Genomic DNA, 21,819 nt, shown 5'->3' on the forward strand with positions numbered 1-21,819 from the left:
TTGAGAACACTGCTATAAATGTTTCAAGGGGATTTTTGCAACGTCCTTCATATATTATCCTCTACTAACAAAAATGTTCCTAGCTAGTACTAAATTTAATGCAAATAATTTGCACTGAGTTCCCTCATATCATAAATGCTTACAGGTCAGGTACAGCAATTTAAATATACGATAAAGTGAAATATATAAATATCGGAATGATAATAATCAGAAAAATTTAATGGACATCATAATTCTTAAATATTTTAAAGTAAACTTCACATACTCTAGCATTTTAAAAATATTATTAACAGAACAGAAAATCTGTATCATTTGTTTCTAGCTTTGTTCTAACTAGTGCGTATGAAATCCCTTGAGTGTAAAAGATTTTTTTAGGGATATTATTTTGTAAGTATCTTAAGTGTGGGAGCCAAAAGGATATGGCCAACCTCTTTTCAGTGGTCTGTGGGGACAGGACAATGGGAAATGGCCATCAACTTGAGGACAGAAAGCTCTGTAACAGTATGCGAAAGAACTTCTACACAGGGGGGGACAGAGCAGTGGAAAAGTCTACCCAAGGAGGCTGTGGATTCTTCTTCTCTGGAGATATTCAAGATCTGCCTGGGTGCCTACCTGTGCAATTTACTGTAGGGAGCCAGCTTTGCTGGGTTAGACTCAGTGATCTCTAGAGGTCCTTTCCAGTCCCTACAATTCTCTGATTCTGTGATTAACAGAGCAGAGAAAACGGTCAGAAGCCTTCGCAAGGAAAACAACATATCTTCATCCCACGACCCACTACGCACACGCAAGAGGGGAGGGTCTGCATGCTAACGAACTCTCGGGGGTATAATGAATATGTAACCAAATTCCAGGAAAACTATTGATTAGTTCAGCCTATATCTGTAGCACAGTTTTTCCAGACGGTGTGCAAGCTAGGTGGATCTATTCCCCTTGCACCTGGTATCTGCACAGCACTGAATAAACCATACCGGCTTTATAACTACGTTGTAGTTATAGAATTTGATTCCGCACATCACTGGTCTATTTTTAATTTCTCATGTTAAAATTAACCAGTAAGTTAGGCCTATACATATCACAAGAAATACGATTACAAGTCTAATTAATTCAAGGAGTAAATTAATGAAATAGAACAGAAAGAATAGATAAGAACAAGTACATCCAACCCATGGGCTGCACGTGGCCCAGCCTGGTTGGCAATACATCCATGCCCCTGCCAAGCATCTCTTGGCCCCCTCTGCCAAAGTGGCCCAGCTAGGCCCTGGGAGCATTCAAGGCTCAGCAACAGACAAATGTCAGTGCACTACTAATGCTGCCTGACCTGGAACCAGGGCATGGGGAGGGAGCAGTGAAGTGATAGCTCTAGTTATAGCAAATAATTTCATGCATTTTAATTCGCTGGCTAAACACAGTCCTGCGGACAGCAAAAGTCTTGCATTCCATTTTGATAAAGGAATTTGAGAAGAAGTTTTAAAATTGGAAAAGAAAAAAAAAACAACCAAAAAAACAAACACATCATTTTTTTGGCATATCTGCAACTTCATTTTCAGTTGACATAAATATGTTACCTGGAATTTTCAAATGGGGTGTACAGAATTGCAATCAGACATTCATCCCAAAAATGTGACCCTGTCTCTCTACTTTTATAAGCACTATCTTACTGGAGAAAGACAAATTGTTATTTTACAATCACACCTTACTCCTGTCACCATTTGAGAGTTTGTACATTTGTGAACAACTACTTTCAAGGATGAAAGACAGATAAAATTTCATCAAAGATCTCCGATGAACACACTGAAAATTCACTAAGAATCGCAGCCACTGACATCAAACCAGATATTGATGTATGAGTTTCACGATAACAAGTTCACATATCCCACCAGTTCTGCGTTTTTGTTGCCTTCTTTTTTTGTTTTAATAAAAACTACTTAAACTGACTTATTTTTTCTGTCTGGAGTTTGAAAAACTGAAGTAATATATGTGAACTACAAGGCATCTTAACTCAAGGGCGCTATATTATGAGAAATATTTCCAAAAATACACAAGGTTTTGTTTTCCATCTTTTTTTCCCTTTAAAAAAAAAGAAACAAAAACCAAAAAACAAAACAAACAAAACAAACAAACAAAAGAACAAAAATGTACACTTTTTTACTCAATATATAAGGAGACTAAATCTCATCAGTGTAACACAGTATTAAGTTCTTACCTTATTGTGATAGGCATGAATATCCCTTTGCTAATGGATTGATTGACAGATACAGTCAGAATGTTCTGAGAGTTTCCGCAACTGAATCGAACTGTTGGTCTTCCTTCCACAAGATACAAGTGAAGAAACTGATCCCCAAAATTCTTTTCACTACCTTTGAAAACAAAAACAGATAATCAGACTTCTGAAAGCACAGAACCTTTTGGTACTCTGACACACATGCAATTTTTGTTTTTATTGTTCATGTATACTCCTATGCCTTATATGTTTTTTTTACAAATTTGCCCTTTGAATTTAACTGTAGTTCCTTGCCATAGAAAGTAAGACACAGCTCCTGCTTAGGATTTTTATTCCCCTCTAAGACAAACTGTTAAAATGTTTTTATGTTTTTTGCGCTATATTTTACCGTATTTAACTGAAGAAGAAATGACTCAACAGCTAGGTCATAAAACTGAATTAACTGCATTTGAGCATAAGATTACTATTTTCTTCTTCCAGAATCCTAATATCTTAGGTTGTCTTACTATAACTCAAATACATCATTTGCAGACTAGAGAAAACGTGTTACGATTAAGCCATATCATGAATACCATGATTAATCTCCACATAGTTATTTTCTTAATGATCAAGTTCATATTTTGCTCTTAGTCTACTAAAGTAATTAAAGAATAAAAAGTAAGTGCAGTATGCAGTATCTCAGCTATACATCTCCATTAAGTTCTGCAAACCGAAGCAAACAAAAAATGTATATTTTTTTCTTACGAAGTCTCAAAATCAAAGAGTACATAAAAATTAAAAATGAACTATCTTAGTAATACATTTTCATATAGAAAGAAACCTTTTAACACTGCAAAGTGTGAGAGCAGGAAGTCACAGAGGGTCACTACATTTAAAGTGATATAACATCTTTCTGTATTTCTGCCATTTAAAAAAAGCAGTTTATTAAAAAAAAATCCTTCTAAAGTAAAATTCTATCACAAGGGATTACTGCAATAAAAACACAGTAGTTTAGATTTCAGCTTCTTCAAAATTCTGAATAATCCAATTTATCTAATTTTAATTTAAAAATGCCTTAATTTCTTAGATATGCTAGGAATTTATATGAAAAATATCCCACATAACTGGAAAGGTTTCAATACCTTTGCTATCCTATTATTTCTCTTGTCTCATTAAGGAATGGAAAGCCCATGAAAATGCATTGGGAAAGTATTCTTCTCTCAACATTTACCATAAAAATCAACAACAACAACAACAACAACAACAACAACAACAACAAAAAAAAAAAAAAAAAAAGCATTACTCCCATAGATATAGATACAGACTGGAATCTCTTTCAGTATCACAGGTACCTAACTTCATTAATTTCTAGATATTTCCATTTTCCTTCTGGTCTGGAGCACATCACCCACGCACTATCTGTAGCTGAGTTGAAATAAAAACCACCACATACATGGTCCGAATAAACTTTTTATGAGGGTAAGTGGAAGGGAAGAACATATGCTTTTCTTAAGGTTATCTGTTCAGCAATCTTGTCAGATGGGATGATAAGGAAAAAGTGTCAAGGACTTTAGTATGGCTTTTGCCTTGACCAGCACATTTTGTCCTCCTGCCTTCTTACCAAATCCTTTCCCAGCTATCCCTTTGTGTAAACTCTCTAATTCCACATGAGTGCTACAAGGACTAAGAGCCAACTGCTTTGGGGCATCAGCATTAGGAGTCAGAAAAGGGGTGTAGGCATTCAGGCGTATTGGACCTCAGCGCTCACTGCAGTGAGCTGGGATCTCAGCATCAGCTGCCAGATCAGGCAAGGTCTCCAGTGGCTGAGTAGGAGGTCCTTGGGGTGGGGTGCAAGAATGTGCACTCTCCTCTCTTTAGTATGGCTTTTGCCTTGCTCAGCCTCTGCCTGTAGGACTGGAGGCCTTGCTCAGGCAAACAGACACCACAGTACCGGCTCAGGCTGAGTGCTGGAAAAACTGGCAGCTAGACATCTTGCTCAACAGTCAACAGCTTAAATATGCACCAGAAAACATGACTATGAATCAGTAATTTTAACCCATAAATAGGAAACAGCCCAGAGCTTGCTGAGCTCTCCTGCACAGCAGTGAGCTATACAACCTCTTTAAGTACAGATGCCTCTCAGGGTTAATACTTGCTGCAGAGATCCCTCACTCTTTGACACTGAGAGATTCCTTGCAGTAACAGATCCTTGCTAAGAGACTAAGAGCTTGCTAAACAACAATTATTTACAGAGCATGGAATTTTCCAGCTTTTCAGAAGAGTGGGCTTGTGACAATTGGCATAACTGAGACAACAATGAAGGGCATCTAGAGGTAATTAAGGGCTGTACAAAAGATGGGAAATGGAAAAGAGTTATCTGCAGGAAGCTAGGAGCCTGTTTAGAAGCTGCATATTAAGAAAAGGAGAATAGAAATAAAAAGGAGGAAGACCTAGAGCAAGAAACAGAAGCTAGAAAGGCACCCGACAACCTGATAACTAGAATTAGAAACTATGTTTAGATGCGTTTCTGTATTCTGAATATATAAATAATTCAGAAAGCTACAAAAATTCAACTGGATTATATGCCTTTGACTTTTATGATTTCCCTCTACAGTCCTTTTATAATAATCCTTTAAGATGTTCTGCACTGTCACTGTTAAAAAGGTCACTGGCTTTTAATGGTAGCATAACTGATATATGCATATCCTGCATCATTTGTTTCCTTATCCTCTTCTCCCTTCTCACACATGCTGTGCCAGGCATTTCCCAGTCTCAACAGTATGTGCACCTGAAAGTTATATTGAATTCAGGTAGAAAGAATATGAATATATTTGGAATACGTATTGACAATGTGTCTTGAAAGAAAGTTACAGATAAGTAGGTTATTTTCTTAGTGACTACATTTATTCATTCACATTACTCACTAGCGAAAACCTGGAAAAAGGTCCTTTCTGATACGATTACTAGTAAAGTAAAAAAACCTGGGAGAGGTTTCCAGGAGTGCAGTGCTCCTTGAAACACTGGCGAGTATTAATTACTTCTTGAGCTTTACTCTAGGGAGCTCCTGTGGTCGTGCTTACAGGTATATTAGTTTGATAGCATTCTTACGTATCTGCCAGGTAGTGCCTTTGGAGGACAGTCCTTTAAATTTTTCTACAGTGAACATGAAAAGGCAGTGTCCCTCTCAAGAATTTTGATCTGCCAATATAAAAGAAAGTGTGTCACCCAGTATGGTGGGTATAGGAATACAAAGTAGGAATATATGCAGACATTTGGTATATATATATTCCTTCCTTGTAAGGTGAGAAGTTGCCTGAGGCTTAAAGAAGAAGGAAAAAAACAAGGGTACCAGGAACATAAAGACACAGAAATCAGGAGCCATTTGAGTAAAAAATGTTTTTGCATAGTAGCGTTTAATTATCTTGACCTTAGTTAAAGTTATGTGAGGAAATCAAGTTGAAGAAACCATATCTCAGCAAATATTCTTCCACAGGAAACTGCAAAGCGGTAAGGCTGGTTTCATGCTTTACTACAGTGGCAAGCAAGTGGCCACTGATTTCAAATGGTTGCCTGTCTAGAACTTCAAGTCCCTTTGAGCTATAGGGTGGGATTTATGAGGCAATAACTTATCTTGTCACTGAGGAAGGATACTGTGAAATGCTCTGCTTGAGAATGCCAATCTAAGATAACAGAATGTGACTGAATTTCCGGAAAGGCCTATCTTTACTTTTATAAGTACAGTGTGAGTAGATCTGGAGGATAATGCTTTCATGAGTGCAGTAACATAATTTATGAGCACAACAAGAAAAAGGAGCTCGTGTCCTAAAAGAATTCTATGAACATGGGCTCTGATACTGTAAATCCAACAGTCAGAACTTAGAAAACACCATACAGAATAGAAGTTGAACAGTCTGCCTTTGAAGGGTTGCAAAAAGCATTATTAAAAATGAAAATGATGAAATAATAATTGATAAATGTATCAGGCTTTATTTTCTCAATGACAATTTGCATTTTATTTCCCTCTGTGGTTATATAATACAATATGTTTAGATACACTGATGAACTTAAATCGTGAAAACAATATGTAATCAATATAGGTAAAAAAAAATAAGAATGTATGCTGTGTCCAATAAAGAAATATTTCTCTAGTTATGGTTAATTTTTATCAGGACAAATGCAATAATTCTATTTTCAAGCCTGTTCACCTGACACACAAAAAGAGAAATCTCCTCTCATCCTGCTAATTATGAAAAGATGAGGTAAACTGCAAAGAGTATCACAATATTTTTAGTCCATTTATATGACAAATACATTCTCAAATAGTTAAAGACATCACCATTATTAAAAAAGTTAGTACAGTATGTAAATATTTACGAATTATTTGACCAAGAAATTAATCTAACCTGGTAAAATCTGGTATGTCTGTACAAAGAATTATATAAAAGCAGAGTAACTAAAAAGTAAGAGTTTGTAATTATTTTCTAGTAAAATACACCTGAAACAAGCAGATCAATGTGATTTTCTTCCTATTTTAAAAAAGTTTTTGTCAAAGAGGTTTTTGCCTAGTAAATTTTAAATTAATTGCAAACTTAATCATGAAGCTGCTGGTAACATTGCTGTATTAAAAATATGAAAACGTTAGAAACATTTAACTTTTTTAATAATTTTGTAGCTCATGTATCTAGTGAGTGCACTAGCCTCAAGAGAACTTTCTGCTGGCATTTCATTTCTCAGCTGTTTGATGGTAGCGCAGCTTCAAAAAAGCAGCAGCACAAGCAGGAGTTGTACTGCTTTGAAAGAGCACAACTGACAACTGCAGCTTTTCTTTTGAAGTTGTTAGAAGGCAAGAAGAAACAAGGAACAAGGTGCAAAAAACAGGGATGAAGGAAGAACAGAAGAAGCATATGAACTCATGAAGGGTATTATGTTTATCTGACAGAACTACAGAAGAGCTTGGTGCTTGCATAGAGAAATAATAGATTACAAAGCTCTGGGTAGTCTGTATAGGATCCATTGTTCTTTCTAAATGTACAGAACACTAATACACAAAATACTGGAGAATTTTCTTTTGCACAATAACACAACATTGTATTTTACATTCTTGCAAAATTAAATAAGGATATTGATATGGAGATTCAAATAACTGGGGAGGACAAAAAAGAAAAAAGGAAAAACAAAGGTGCTATAGAAAAGGAAAATGAACCTGAGGAGGATGGTAGGAATGTAAAGCAATGATGTACTTAGTGTTAAACTGAGTTCTAAAAAATATATAGTTCTCTTCTACTTTGTATGTTTGTGTTAAACAGGTAGAATAAGATCCAGATTTTCTTTTTTTTCTTAAATCTTAGTGAAACCTAACCTTAGAATAAAGCCTAATGATCACTGAAGAGGGGAATGTTCAGGGTCAGATAAAGCCCTGTTTGGAGAATAGCAAGATGAACAGGAATGCAAATTACCAGAAAGTTTTGGAGAAAAAGCTGATAAGAAAACTATGAGAAATCACATAAAAATAAGTCCATTTTCCTAGAGCTGTTTCAGCTCAGTGCCGGGATGAAATTAAAATCACAGCACTGCATCCTGATCCTCCCTGTCTGCATGCACAAAGTGACAGGAAGACAGTTATGACATAGACCATAGAGGTATCAGATATGCATAAATAGAAAGCAAAGAAATAGCTGGTTTTCCAATAATAACACTTTACCTTTCTAGAATGTGCAAAGGAAAATGTTCTAAAGGATGTGAAATGGTCAAATATGGCCCCAACAAAATCTCCATAAACACCTCAGAAACACTGCATTATCAGTTTCACATGGAAAGCAGGAACTGACAGCTGAATACCTATTTGGTTAGACTCATGATGAGTACAGTATTTGAAAGGAGAACATCTTCTATCTTAAGACTAATAATTCATGTCACATTGTTAGACAAAACATTTCAACTGTCTGAAGTTAAAGCCCTTTTTAATTTCAGTTTTTTTTTGCAAGAATCTGGAAAGTTAAACTGGATTGCAAACACTTCAGATTTCTGTGGAAGTGGAGAGGAAAGTATGTTAGTAAGAAAAGGAAAACACTTCAAAAAGTATTTTAAGACATTCACATACTGAGCCAAAGGAGGTAAGAGAAAAGAGGACCTTCAAAAAAAAAGGGAAAAAAGAATCTCTGTAGATGCTGAAAAATGGTGCCCTCTAGCTAGGAGGAATTCCATGGAGGAAAAATATGAGAATTCCGATTAAAGTCTTCTATGAACTAAAAATGGAATTGAAATATAATAGTCTTGTGCAATCAGTTTGAAATAAGCTAAGATAAAAATTATCCTACAATAAGGAGCATTAAGAAGATATAATTCAAATAAACATGGGTTTTGAATGGCTTAATTCTTTTACAAGGCAGAAATTAATTCTTTCTGTTTTCTCCGATGTAACTTTATGGTATATATATAGTTGGAAGTATATCACATTATAGATTACAGTAGGTGGAGTTCAAAACTTTCAGTCAGGACTAAACAGCTTTAAAAATCTTTGATCACATTTCTTTCTTAGGCAGTTAGCCTATGTAATTTCAATTACCAGTAACTCAAGAAAACTTTCTGAGGGAATTAATGTGTGCAATTTTAGACATCTTTGCTCAGATAAGATGAAATATGCTCTAGAATCTCCATTAATGTGACAAGGATGGTAGGCTTTACCTTCTGTGTTTTCCTTCATGAGGTCTTCAGACAGACAGAGTAATACAAATCTGCATATTTTAATAAGCAATATTATACAAAAACAACAGCAATCACTAGGCAACTTCAAGGACTTCAATGCTCAAGTAAAAATAGACAGTAAGTATAGATACTTGAGAGGCCAGTAAAAAATAGGAAAAAAATACCTAAAGGCACTTCTTCTCTGCAATCTTTTGTCTTTAGCTTCATGACTTATTGTTCTACCTACTTCGGAGAAAAATTTATGCACTTGTGTACATGATGCAACAAGGGAATATTTTTGTAAGCACGTAGGAAAATAAGTAAAAATGGCATTGTTAATATACAATTTTAACATATGTAACTTCTGTACATTAATAAAACGTGCCTTCTATTTTTTAATTTAGCTTTTGGTGCTGGAATGTTTTAAGGAATAGTCACAGATTCTAACAAAATGGAACAGTATGTTTGGAAACATAATTTTAAGGTAGCCATGAAAAAATATCAGTCTTATACATATTTACCAGAGTAAATGCTAACAAAAAACATCATAAATGGTTTTAAAAGATAAAAAAATAGAAGTTCCTCAAATAAAAGAAATAGAGTCCACACCATCCAAATTTTTGTGTGTTTATCTCTTGGGAATAATATTTCCAAACTTCATATAAGGGCACAAGATATACATAATTCTTCTGGAGTGACAAACTCTAAGTTTGACATGCTTGTTTCTTTGTTAGTGCTACATATAAAACAGGAAAGACTGGTCCTTCACTCGGAGAGATATTGAGGATGTCCAGTGGCAGAAGTTTCAACAGACTGCTAGACAGGAATAGGCGAAAGATGAGAGGATTGGAAATGCAGAAAGGAATATAGAGATTGTAAAACGAGCAAACACTGAGACTGCTGAGAAGAAGGGGAAACATATGTTAACTCCATAAGATGGCTGCAAGAGAAAAAAATTCCAGAGAACTTCACTTTTGTTAATTCAGTATATTTCTTTGGATAAAAACAGTGGTAGAAGGAGATTTACTGGAATACAAGGACTGAAATTAAGAAGTGTAATACAGCTATCAACTATATTCACTGTGGTGCCTCCCTTATCAAAACACAAAGAAGGTCTCCAAACCTTTTGTTCTTTCCCCAGCACCATTTCAGTTGTATCTAAACTCCGAGTACATAGTCCTGAAGTAGTTTACATGCTTTGACCGACGTTACCAGTATATTTAAATTTTCAAGTAGCATCTAGCCAAAATACTCAAATACACTTGATGCAAATGAAATACTTGCAGATTTTATTACCTATCGTACCATAATGATTGGTCAGAATTAAGCATGCAAAACGTGACAATTTTTACATTTCTCAAAAAATGATTTGAAATACTACAAAGAACAAAACAAATTCCACAGCCCGCATAGATTTAAATCATAGCATGAAGGCAGAATATAACACCCTGTCTCTCAGCCCTCCTCTAAGGGAGCCCATTAATTCCGAGGACATGCTAGCTCTTACCTGACAATTGGAAAAATGTAAAAAAGAAAAAGCAGTTATCTCCAAACAAATTATCAAGTTTAATATACTCAGATGTTTCAGAGCATTTTGTTTTAAATGATGGCAGATGGAACACCTGCTTACCAGTTTATTTTGAAGCTCTGCTTTGTGTAGCTGGATGGATACAAAAAATACTGTTCATCTTCGTGTAATTTTCGTATGAAATGCAACAGAGAAGCAAGCATCTTATGTCAGTTTTCAATAAAGGGAAAACATACATTCTGAAACAGTTTCCAACTTTGTGGAAATTCTGATGTTGCGAATTTAAACAGACACATTTAGCATGTTTAAAACATTTGTGTAGTAAACCAGGGAAACAGCATTCAGTAATGGAAGTCTTGCTTAAAAGCTACACCAACAACCATCTCTCCCAAACGTCATACATTTCCTACTTTCAAATCAATATGTTTTCCATCAAGTAGTGATAGAAGCAAACTAGGCTCTGTTTATAGGAGCACAGTATATTTACTGAAGCTTTCAGACAATCCTGCTTCCTCTAAAGACTAGCAGAGAAACTTCTAAATTGGATTTTAATAGACATGCTTATAATTGAGGTTTACGTGTAGTTAACAAGCTTTGTCACAGAATCACAGAATGGTCTGCGTTGGAAGGAATCTCAGGGATCACCAACCCCCAAGTCACAGGCAGGGTTACCAACCTCCATATTTAATACTAGATCAGGTTGCCCAGGGCCCCATCCAGCCTGGCTTTAAACGCCTCCAGGGATGGGGCATCCACAACATCTCTGGGCAGCCTGTTCCAGCACCTCACCATTCTCATAGTAAAGAACTTCCCCCCGATATCCAAACTAAATCTTCCCACCTTCAACTTAAACCCATTTCCCCTTGTCCTGCTCCTGTCTGTAGGCTCCCTTTAGGTACTGGAAGGCTGCAATAAGGTCACCCCACAGCCTCCTTCTCTCCAGGCTGAACAAGCCCAGCTCCTAAACCTGTCTTCATAGGGCAGGTTCTCCCAGCCCTCTGACCATCTTTGCGGCCCTCCTCTGGACCCCCTCCAACAGCTCCCTGTCTTTCTTGTATTGGGGGTTCCATACCTGGACACAGTACTCCAGATGGGGCCTCACAAGGGCAGAGTAGAGGGGGACAATCACCTCCCTGTCCCTGCTGGCCACCCCTCTTCTGATGAAGCCCAGGATACCATTTGCTTTCCGAGCTGCAAGAGCACACAGCTGGCTTATGTTAAGTTTTTCATCCACCAGGACTCTCAGGTCATTCTCCGCAGGGCTACTCTTAAGGACTGCTCCTTTCAGTCTGTCTATATGCCTTTATTTTAACTTTGCCTTGCAGTTTTGCAGTGATGAGGCAAACAAAATCATTAAATGATGAAAATATTCAAATTACTTCCACTGAATTCCTTACATGCTTCTTGAAATTGAAAAAACTGTAAAACCCTTCAAAAAAACCCCGACTGCTACGTCATCAATTATCCAGGACCATTAGCAAATACTGCAGGCATATATCTTACACATATACATCAATAGCCTGGCTATACCACCATGCAACAACTTGAGGCAGCACTTTGAGCTTTAGTAAACATAAAAATTCAGTTGGAAACTACATTTTTTTTTGTACATCTAAAGAGAATGTTATACAGATGATAATAAAAAGCATAACTAAATAATGCCACAAAGTTTATACTATCTTAAACTCTGCCTTATAAATAAATACATCGTGCAGATGATTTCATATGTATAACTTCTAGGTGAATATAAAAACTACAGAAAATTAATAAATATCAACATGATTTGTTCTTCAGACAAACTAGCTTCAGTGAAGAGAGAATACTCCTGCTGATTTGTCTTGGCAGAGAAATATGGTATCTGTGAGAAAGACTTCATAAATATTTTTTCTAGCTTTTCCTGTACTCAGGAACCACTTCAGCGTCCACACTTTGCATTTGAATAGAAATTACAAGCTACAATATATAATGAAATATTTAATAGGGGAACTAACTAGTGAAAAGCATGCTATGACAGAAGTTAACATCATATTCTGAGGAATTAAATACATTGGCAAGAAACAACACTTGTAATATTAACATATGTACTTCCAAGTCTGCAAGTATTCTCTCAGGACACCACAAAAAAAAAAAAAAACCCTGAAAATATGAATTATGAAATCACAAAAATATGGAAAATTTGCAAAACTTATGATAGCTCTGCAATGCAAAAAACTTTGGAATTAAAATCATTATAACAAATGGATTTCAATACAAGTATTACAGAAGTTGTTCCTCTGTAATGAATTGGTAGAAACGCCTTCATTTATATTTTAGATTTGTGACATTTATTACTGAAATCAAATGCTTCCTTGTCAGAAAGCAGCATTTCAGTTATCAGTTATGCTTTGCTTAATGAGTCATATATGAAAGAACTTTCCAGAAAAACAAAAAACTGTGGTTCAAATTTTGTAGTGTGTCATGCATTAGAATACCAATAGGCTTCTGCTGCATTTTAATGACTAATTTTGCTGCTGAATAGAACATGCCAGCTGATCTACACTGAAGTTTATAAGAACCGAAAGTAGCTATAGCTAATCCTTAGCTTCAAGTGTCATTGGTACTCACTGTAAAGAATAGTGCCACTTGGAGCAGTTGTTTTCACTGTCAAGTACAGAGTTGTCAGATTGCTTGTTTCCTGCCCAGATGCAGTCCTCATCTGAGATACAGATGTTAGAGAAGGAAGTTCCAAATAAGAATTCCCATTGAAGGATGGAAAAAACAGGGTTACGTCTGCAATGAATAACAGAAAGCTATTTTCATTAGTTCGTTACAAAATAAAGTAATAAAATGCAATATAATCAACAAAACACATTTGAAAATATCCATTCTTTTTTCTTTTGAGCACCTTTGAACAGTGTAGCAAACTACTTTATTTGCATGCATTAAATTTTAATTTCAAATATTCAAGTTAAAAGAATAGAAGAGGAAGATGTTCCAATATATGCATGTTATCAGTAGTGAAAAACCATTACAGACCACTGTTAGAAGATGCAATAAAGTTCAAAAGTTTTTAATCACGCATTTTCATCTCTAATTTTATGTTTTATGTTTTGCTTTTATTATTATTTTTTTGGGGACGAGTGTGGCATAATAAGAATTCTATTAATATTAAAAAAATAGTTTTTGATCACGAAGACTCATCCATTATATCATCAATCATTAAATTCAAATGAGAAATATGTAATGCTTTTCTCTGGGGGGGGGGAAGGGGGAGGCATCCCCCCAGAACCAGTTTCTTCTTGCCCTGTGGACATCTAATCACCTCCCTGCCAGATGTCTCTGGGCTGTTCTCAAACCTTATCAGTATGTCCTGCACTCTCCCTCACTGTCCCAGACCCAGTGTCTGCCATCCCTTATTTTTCTAACAAGCTCTACATTCTTACTTCTATAAACTATCTCTAACTATCCCCCTTCACCTTCCTTATTCTCAGTCACTGTGAAGCCTTCTTGCCTTTTTACTTTCACTTATGGGGCCCTTCTCACCTTTCAGCCCGTTTCCAGACAATAAAATATGAAACAAAATAAATGTGACCCTCACTACTTTCATTCACTTCAATGCAAAAAAGCATTCTGCTTGCTGAAATTCAAATATACTCCAGGGCAAAAGCTTCTTATGGGATAACACACACAAGTTTCTCATTACTAGGTCAACCTCATGCCTTGTTAATAATGCTCTCGCCTGTCACCTGGGAGATCTAAATTTAGATCACTGACTTAACCTTTTATTTTGCAGATTGCTAGAGACTTCAAACAGCAAAGAGTATACTTAATTGTGAAGACTTAGAGGAAGAAATGGGTAAAACAAGCAATCCTTAAGAGCAGGACAACCATTCCATTTTCACAGAAAGAGGCTTCCATACAAGTGAAGCAGTATTAGATACAATGAGATTTAAAACATCTGAGCAGATGAAGGCATTAAAAGTCTTCTGAAAGTTCCAAACATGTCTCTGAAAACGTACAGTGAAACACAGAACAAAAGTGCGAATGATCAAAAGGATCACAAGAGTGAGAAACAGATCAGGACTACAGAACGTGGGTAAAATGTGCAGAGGAAGATGCGAATAAGAAATGACTATGGCTTGTAACATAAAAGCTAATAATGACACTATCAACTGATTTGATGATCAGAGATGAGGCTGTGGAGCCTCTCCTGTGAAGAAGGGCTGAGGGAACTAGGACTGTTTAGTCTGGAGAAGAGAAGGCTCTGGAGAGACCTTATTGTGGTATTCTAGTACTTGAGAGGAGCGTCATGGTTTTTATGATTTTGGTTATTGGTATTCCACATCATAACATCATGTAGTGCACTGGGAGTTAAGGTGTTAATGCTCCAGTTCTGGGCATCTGTCCGGAAGAGAAGAACTACATACCCCAGGGGGCTTTGCAGTCAGAGAGGAGATACGGCAAGGTCACCTCATGCGCTCTTCTTCATGAGGCTCTCCTCCCTGCTGCTCAACCAGGCTGTGCATCTCACCTCAGTGTAAATGGTGAGGCCTTTCCACCTTCCAGACACTCTCTCATATTTGATTTATTAGCATCAATTCTAATTATATTATAGTGTGTTACCTTGCATTCTGATACTATATTTAGTAAATGAGTTTGTTTCTCTTCAAATCATTGCCGCTGCTTTTAATTATTTTGGAGTCTCCTGTTCCCCTTTTCTGGAGGCACGGATCTGTGGATCCCTCCACCCTGCTAGTCATGGAACCGGGCTGAACCAGCCCATTAAATGTTGACAGAGGATCTTATACACAGAAGGGAGACTGACCTTTTACACAGGCAGATACAGGCAGGACAAGAGGAAACAGTTTTGAACTAAAAGAAGATAAATTTAGGTTAGGTGTTAAACAGAAATTCTTTACTCAAACAGTGGTAAGGCACTGGCACAGGCCACCTGGAGAAGCTGTGGATGCTCCATCCCTGGCAGCGCTCAAGGTTGGATGGGCCGTGGGCTGATCTAATAGGTGGCAACCTTGCCAATGGCAGCAGGGTTGGAACTAGATGACCTTCAAGGCCCCTTCCAACACAAGCCATTCTATGAGTCTATGATCATGGGCTTGACAAACAAGCAAACAAAAAAATTCTTAACTTTTAACTTTTAACTTTTGATAAAATACAAAGTTATTTCAAGTAATTTGTTGCCTCACATCATGTGAGTCAAAATCATAAATCAACAAATCTGAACAAATCTGTAAACGTTAAGGAACTGCAACTCAGGTAATGTCTGATTGGCAGAAACTGTAGCACTCAAGAAAAATCATAGTTGTCCTGTCCTTAATATATCTTTCATTGCATATCTTTAGTGACCCTTAAATATTGAGCAGTTCAGGACTTAGCTGCATCCTTCACAAAAAGAAATGACAATAAAGCAGGTTTATGTTCCTGTGCTTTTGGAAACAAGGAGCCAGAAGAATTTACTTTCACATTCATATTTGTTGCATTTCGTTTTTCTTCCTCAGGCATCACATTTATAAAGTCATAATCACTTTTTCTTTGTCTAGACCCTTACTATAATTCAGCAATGCTACAAACTACATCAGATTGTAAATCAATGTTTTTCAGTCAACTCCTGCTTGTCTATTAAGGGAAGACAATTACCTATCACATTATTTTTCTCTCACTGAAGTTTATGGCTACAAAGCATGCTAAACTAAGTGAAAGATGCAAAGTAATTATTAAATTCTATTATTCATGGATACTGCATAGCTATGTAAAGGAAGGCCAGATATATATTTAAATGAAACAGATTAAAATGACAAATTTAAAAGGAAAATAATTCATAACCAGCTCATCAAGATCTTGGGGAAAAAAGAATGACAGTAGTATTTCAACAAAATAAAGTATATAAAAAATAGTCAATACAAGTAAATCGCTAAGTATCTGTTTCCTGGTGCTTTATCTATTGTTTTGGAGTGATAACATCTACAGCACATTGAAAATAAAAGTAACTTTTTTTTTTTTAAAGTCTAAACTTATAAATTAAATTAGCATTGGTTGTACTATCATTCAACAAGATCAGGACAGACTGGATACCTGGGCAGAGAGGAACTTGGTGAGGTTTAGAAAGAACAAGCAGAGTCTTGTCCTTGGGGAGAAATAATCACATGCGTCAGTACAGATTAGGAAATGATCTACCAGAAATGAGCTCTACTGAGAAGGACCTGGAGATCCTAGTGGAGAATACGTTGGCCGTGAGCCAGCAGTGTGCCCTTGTGGCCAAGATAGACCATGATAGCCTGGGATGCATTAGAAAAAGCATGGCCAGTACATGGGGGGGTTGAGGGAGGTGATCCTGTCCCTCTGCTCTGCCCTGGTCAGGTCACATTCAGACTACTGTGCCCAGTTCTGGTCTTCCCAGTTCAAAAAAGAAAGGAATCTCCTAGGAGTCCGCTAGAGGATCACAAAGATGATAAAGGGCCAGGAGCACCTCCTGTATAAGAAAAGGCTGAGTAACTTGGGCCTGTTCAGCCTAGGGAAGAGAAGACTGAGAGGGGATCTGATCAGCATTTATAAATATCTAAATGGAAGTGGGAGGCAAATGGATAAGGCCAGGCTCTTTTCGGTGGTGTGTAACAATAGGACAAGGAGAAATGGCCTAAAGCTTGAACATAGAAAGTTCTGTATTAACATGTGGAAGAACTTCTTTATGGTAAGGGCAACAAAGCATTAGAATAGGTTGCCCAGAGAGATGTGGAGTCTGTTTCAATGCAGATATTCAAGACCCATTTGGACGCCTGCCTGTACAAACTGTTATAGGCTACCTGCTTTAGCAGGGAGTCGGACTCTATGATCTCCTGAGGTCCCTTCCAACACCTGCAATTCTGAGATCACAGCATGTATTTTCAGTTCTTTTGAAAACATCTGATCCTTAATCTTATTGCTCATTTAGTTTCATCTCCAAAACTTACCTTGTTCCCAAGTGCCTAGAATTTTGATGCAAAAAAGACTGCTTGTAATTGATACTTGTACTTATTAAGGTTACAAATGCTACCATTCAAAATGGGCCATAGAGGAAACCGGGAAGCTACCATCTAATTTTTACTTCAACAGGTTTGACCAGAAATATGATCTTACTGCAGTTTTATTCTTTCCTTTTCTTTAAATAATTTGTCTGGGAGGAAAATGAGGCTTCTCTATAGCTTCATTTATGTTTTTCAACGTCTCCCAATTACAAGAAAATTGAATGGATATCTCACCATAATTTACACTAGAGTTTTAATAATGTATTACTAGATTTGATGATGGAAAGCTGGCTGCATTTAAGGTCATCATGACACATTACAACAAACCCTAATGAAGCAAGAACTTCTACAGATCTTTTGAAGCTCACTCATTAATACATTTGCTCAGTAAAATATCACAGAAAGTCTACATGAACACAGATTTCACATTTTTGATTGAAGTCGAATCAACTGGTAAAAGGAGTGAATGAAATAAAGTAATGGCCTTCACAGAGGGGATGGGTAGAGAGGAAGGCAGCAATACAAGTAACACCAGAAATTGGAGGCTTTCTGATATAAAGGGAACTCTTTGGTTGCTTAAACACACCTTATTTCTTGTTGTATCACACCGAGCATCAATTAGATACGTAACTATTGTGTTTGCATGTTTATAATGACCATGTTTACTAAAATCCTAAAGCTTTTTTTTTTTTTGTGCTTTGAGATACCAGTGTATTTTCAGTCACTTTATTTCTGCCAGCTAAGTTTAACTTCATTCTCTGCAATGGTACCTGAACATATAAACTATTATTCCTGTCCCAAAGGATAGGAAGAATATGTGACAAATAATTGGCTATAAAAATTTAATTTGGATAAATATTTAGACTTTCAGTGTCACATTCAGTCACTTGAAGAGGAATCTTCTCAAACACGTACATAGTTTAAGTTACATTAGGTGTATATCACATTTTTATTAGACTTTCACATTTTACTATTATTTATATCTATAGATGCAGATTTAAAGAATTGAGTAAATCCAAAGTGATCTGAGCTTTTTTTTTCCCCCCCCATAGGTTCAGTGTGCAGAGGTAATTCCTGAAATTACTTATTTTCTGATAATCAGTAAAAAAAAAAATAAATAAATAAAATTCTTCCTATATAACACAGGAGAAAAAAAACAGTATTTTAGATGCAAACTGCTGTGATCTTCTGAAACCAAGAAGCTTCTTTAACTTTCTGCTAGGGCTTTGGTAATCAAATAATATAGTTAATTTCAACTGCATTTATGAATAATCTCTTACCCATTCAACAAATTCTGCATAAAATAGAAGGGTGAATTCAGTAGGACGTGAAATGGTTCATTGACATCATTCATACCTTTTTAAGTGACTGTTTTGAAATAATTTCTGCTCTGTTTCTGTCAGAGATTCTGAATGGCCCAGTTTGGGGCCAGTTCAGCCTGGTCCCATCATTAAATGGGGCAGAAGGACCCATAAACCCCTGTCCAGGAGAGGAGGAAGATGAGTAGGGAACAAGGAAGAGAAATGAGCTTAAAAACAAAACAGTGAGAAAGAGCCAAGGGAAAAAAACTAATTAAACTAAATATGATAGCAGAATGTGAGATAACACAATATAATTAAATATAATTGGAATTGAAGCTAATAAATCAAATAAAATGAGAGAAAGACTGTCCAAAACCAAAGGCCTTAATCTAATCTGAAGTTGAGATGGCTAGGAAACTATACCACAGAGATGTAGAGTAAAAGAAGGGTTATCTCATGACTCATGAGCGGTTTTCTCTCTCCCTCTAAACAGAAAATGGAAACAGAACAGTGAATGTCTTCTGGCATTTGTAGTTCTCTTCTGAGAGCTACAAATATTTACATTTATTTTGCGTCTCCTTATTTTGATGGTCTGGTAATTTGTGATTAAGATATGCAGACTTATTCCAGAAGACTGTTTGTCTTTTCAGAGTTTTTTATTTTTATTTTACAAAGCATACATATCTCTATGTTAAAAGTAATAGCCATTAAAAAAGGGACAACTGCAAATAAATTAACAGAATGATTTTCAGTATTAGAAGTTAATAATTTACCAAAAAAAAAAAAAAAAAAAAAAAAAAAAGAAAAAAGAGAGAGAAAAATAAACCCTGCAGAGAAAGACAAGAAAGTGACAGGCACAGGTTGTGACACAGCAACAAAATGTGATATCAGCAGAAGATGGGATTTCAAATAACGTGATAAAGCAAAAGTGACTAAAAGCAGTAGAGAAGAAACATGCTTATTGCCTTGTCATAGCTGCTGCATTTTGGGGCATCCCTTCTGAGAAAGAACAGGACGACAGCTTCCCCAAAGAATGGCTGAGCAGCCTCCTTCTGAAAGTGGAAAATGCCTTCAGCAGACTGTAAACACAGACATTCCTAATCTAATTTCTCCTCCCCCTCCATTCTACCCACTTGAAAGTCCTGCCTGAATTTCAGTCCCCTAGGCAAAAAAGAACTATGAAAGTTCCACTAAACCCAGGAAGCCACCCCTCTTAACCATGTCTCCAAACCTTTTTATTGCAACTTGTTTCTCAGTGCAAACCTGCCCTTTATACAAAGAGTTACTTTCTTCTAACTTAGTGTTTTATGTTCTAATGCAGGATGTCCTTAGGCATAGAATCATTCAGTGCTTTGAGGCATTCTTTCTTAAAGAAAAACAGCATTTCATCTCCAGGTTGTGGCCTACTTGGGAAGCTGCCAGTTGCCAAGTCAAACTTTAAAGCTCTTATATGGCAGAACCATTTCTGGTACAATTTTTCAGTTATTGCAGAATGCCACATGCCTACAGAAGTGAAGCATTACACGTCATCTAACAATTTTTTCTACTTTTGCTAAATCATACAGAAATAAAATTTATCACTGCTGTAAGCCCCTTTGTATTCATATAAGTAGGTCTGCTCAAAAGATTTGATTTACAGCGTTACTGTTTGTAAAAATACATAGTCAAACAAACAGCAAGCGGTCAACGAAAGGAGATAATTTTATCCTACAGAAACACATGTAAACAAATGTTTCTTTTTCTCACCGGTGCTACTGCAGAATTCAAACATTATTTTGAAGGTAAGTTAATTTTCTGTTAATTTAAATCTGGGTGGCCAAGCTATGCCACCAGAATACAGTTTGAAAATACACAGCACACAAAACTGGTGCAAACACTGGAAAGCAAATAAGTTATTTCCCAATACTTACCAACTATATCTACGAGATTTTCTTTCATATATGGATATTTCTACAAAGGATTCCAAGAGGAAAATTAGATTCTCTTCCAGTCCACAACACAAATACAGCAAAACTTTTTAAGGACTAAAACAATCCTTGTACCTCAACATCACATAAAAGAAAATCTTTAAAGCAGAGTATGTAAGCAGCAATGGATCTCAAGAATGCTTGATTTGATTAAAGAAAAAGGTTCAGAAACTATTATAATCTTGTCTGATGCTTTCTGATGCTAGAAATACACACAATGTATGAACATTATCTGGCAGTAAAAGCAAACAAAATGTGTCAAAAAGTTTCTCAGCAAACCAGGACAAGCAGCCCCTAAAATGCTGGTGCCGCAGCATGCTTCTGTTTGCTCAGTTCAGAAGGTACCAAACTGAGACATACAAAAAGTGGAAGCTGGTCTGCTTTAAAGACAAAATTTGGCCACTACTATGAAAGAAAAGGAACCAATAATTGTAAGTCACAGTGCTACAATCAGCTCTCAAACTAGAACAGCTATGCAGTCTACCTACCCACATTTCAAGTGCTATTGGACTTATTGTACTGCACATCTTTTAAGTAGTGTGCCCAGAAATAGTAGAGAAAAGAGAATAAGCTTAACCTTAGAAACCACATCCAGGCCTCCTGGGCTGTACTGTTTAAAAACCTTTTTTACCTTATTTTATTTATTTTTTTTTTTTTGAGGCAGAGAAGTCTAAGCAAATATAGTAGAAAGGAAACACTAAAAATAAAGTAATTATACATTTCAAAAGTGATACCAATCTAATTCAAAAAAGGGAATAAATATTTGACAAGATTTGATTTTATTATTTGTTGAGCTAAGGAATTAATCTCATGAAATTTTATTTTCAATTAAAAGTGTATTTTTAAACAGTGCACTGCACTGATGCCTCATGTAATGAGAAGACTTTCACCATGTTCTTAGGTCAAAAAAAAAAAAGGGACAATTCTATCAGTTTTCCACTGTAAGACCTATTTAACAGCTGAGCCATAATTAGGAAAAATCGACACTAGAAGAAAGATACTGAGTTCTTTGCGGCAAATAATGAATCTAAACTGCAATGTTTAAAACTTTAATGTCATGTGAAAGCAAGATATTCTTCCCTTGAAGTCATTGATAAGAAAGACAGGAGGAAAGCAACTCTTCCTTTGTAGAATTTAGGAA

At 36.2% G+C, this 21,819-nt stretch overlaps 1 protein-coding gene across 1 annotated transcript in view; it reads right to left on the bottom strand.

Annotated features, from left to right (window-relative positions):
- Positions 1–21,819, bottom strand: part of LOC125689991 (protein eyes shut homolog) — a 702,258-nt gene that overhangs the window by 137,590 nt on the left and 542,849 nt on the right. The window contains exons 34-35 of the mRNA XM_048937860.1: positions 13,017–13,181; positions 2,204–2,357 (exon numbers count right to left, since the gene is read on the bottom strand). Coding sequence (XP_048793817.1) covers positions 2,204–2,357; positions 13,017–13,181 — 319 coding nt within the window. The remainder of the gene's footprint in view (positions 1–2,203; positions 2,358–13,016; positions 13,182–21,819) is intronic.

This window comes from Lagopus muta, chromosome 2 (assembly GCF_023343835.1).
Source record: "Lagopus muta isolate bLagMut1 chromosome 2, bLagMut1 primary, whole genome shotgun sequence".
Taxonomy (NCBI): domain Eukaryota; kingdom Metazoa; phylum Chordata; class Aves; order Galliformes; family Phasianidae; genus Lagopus; species Lagopus muta.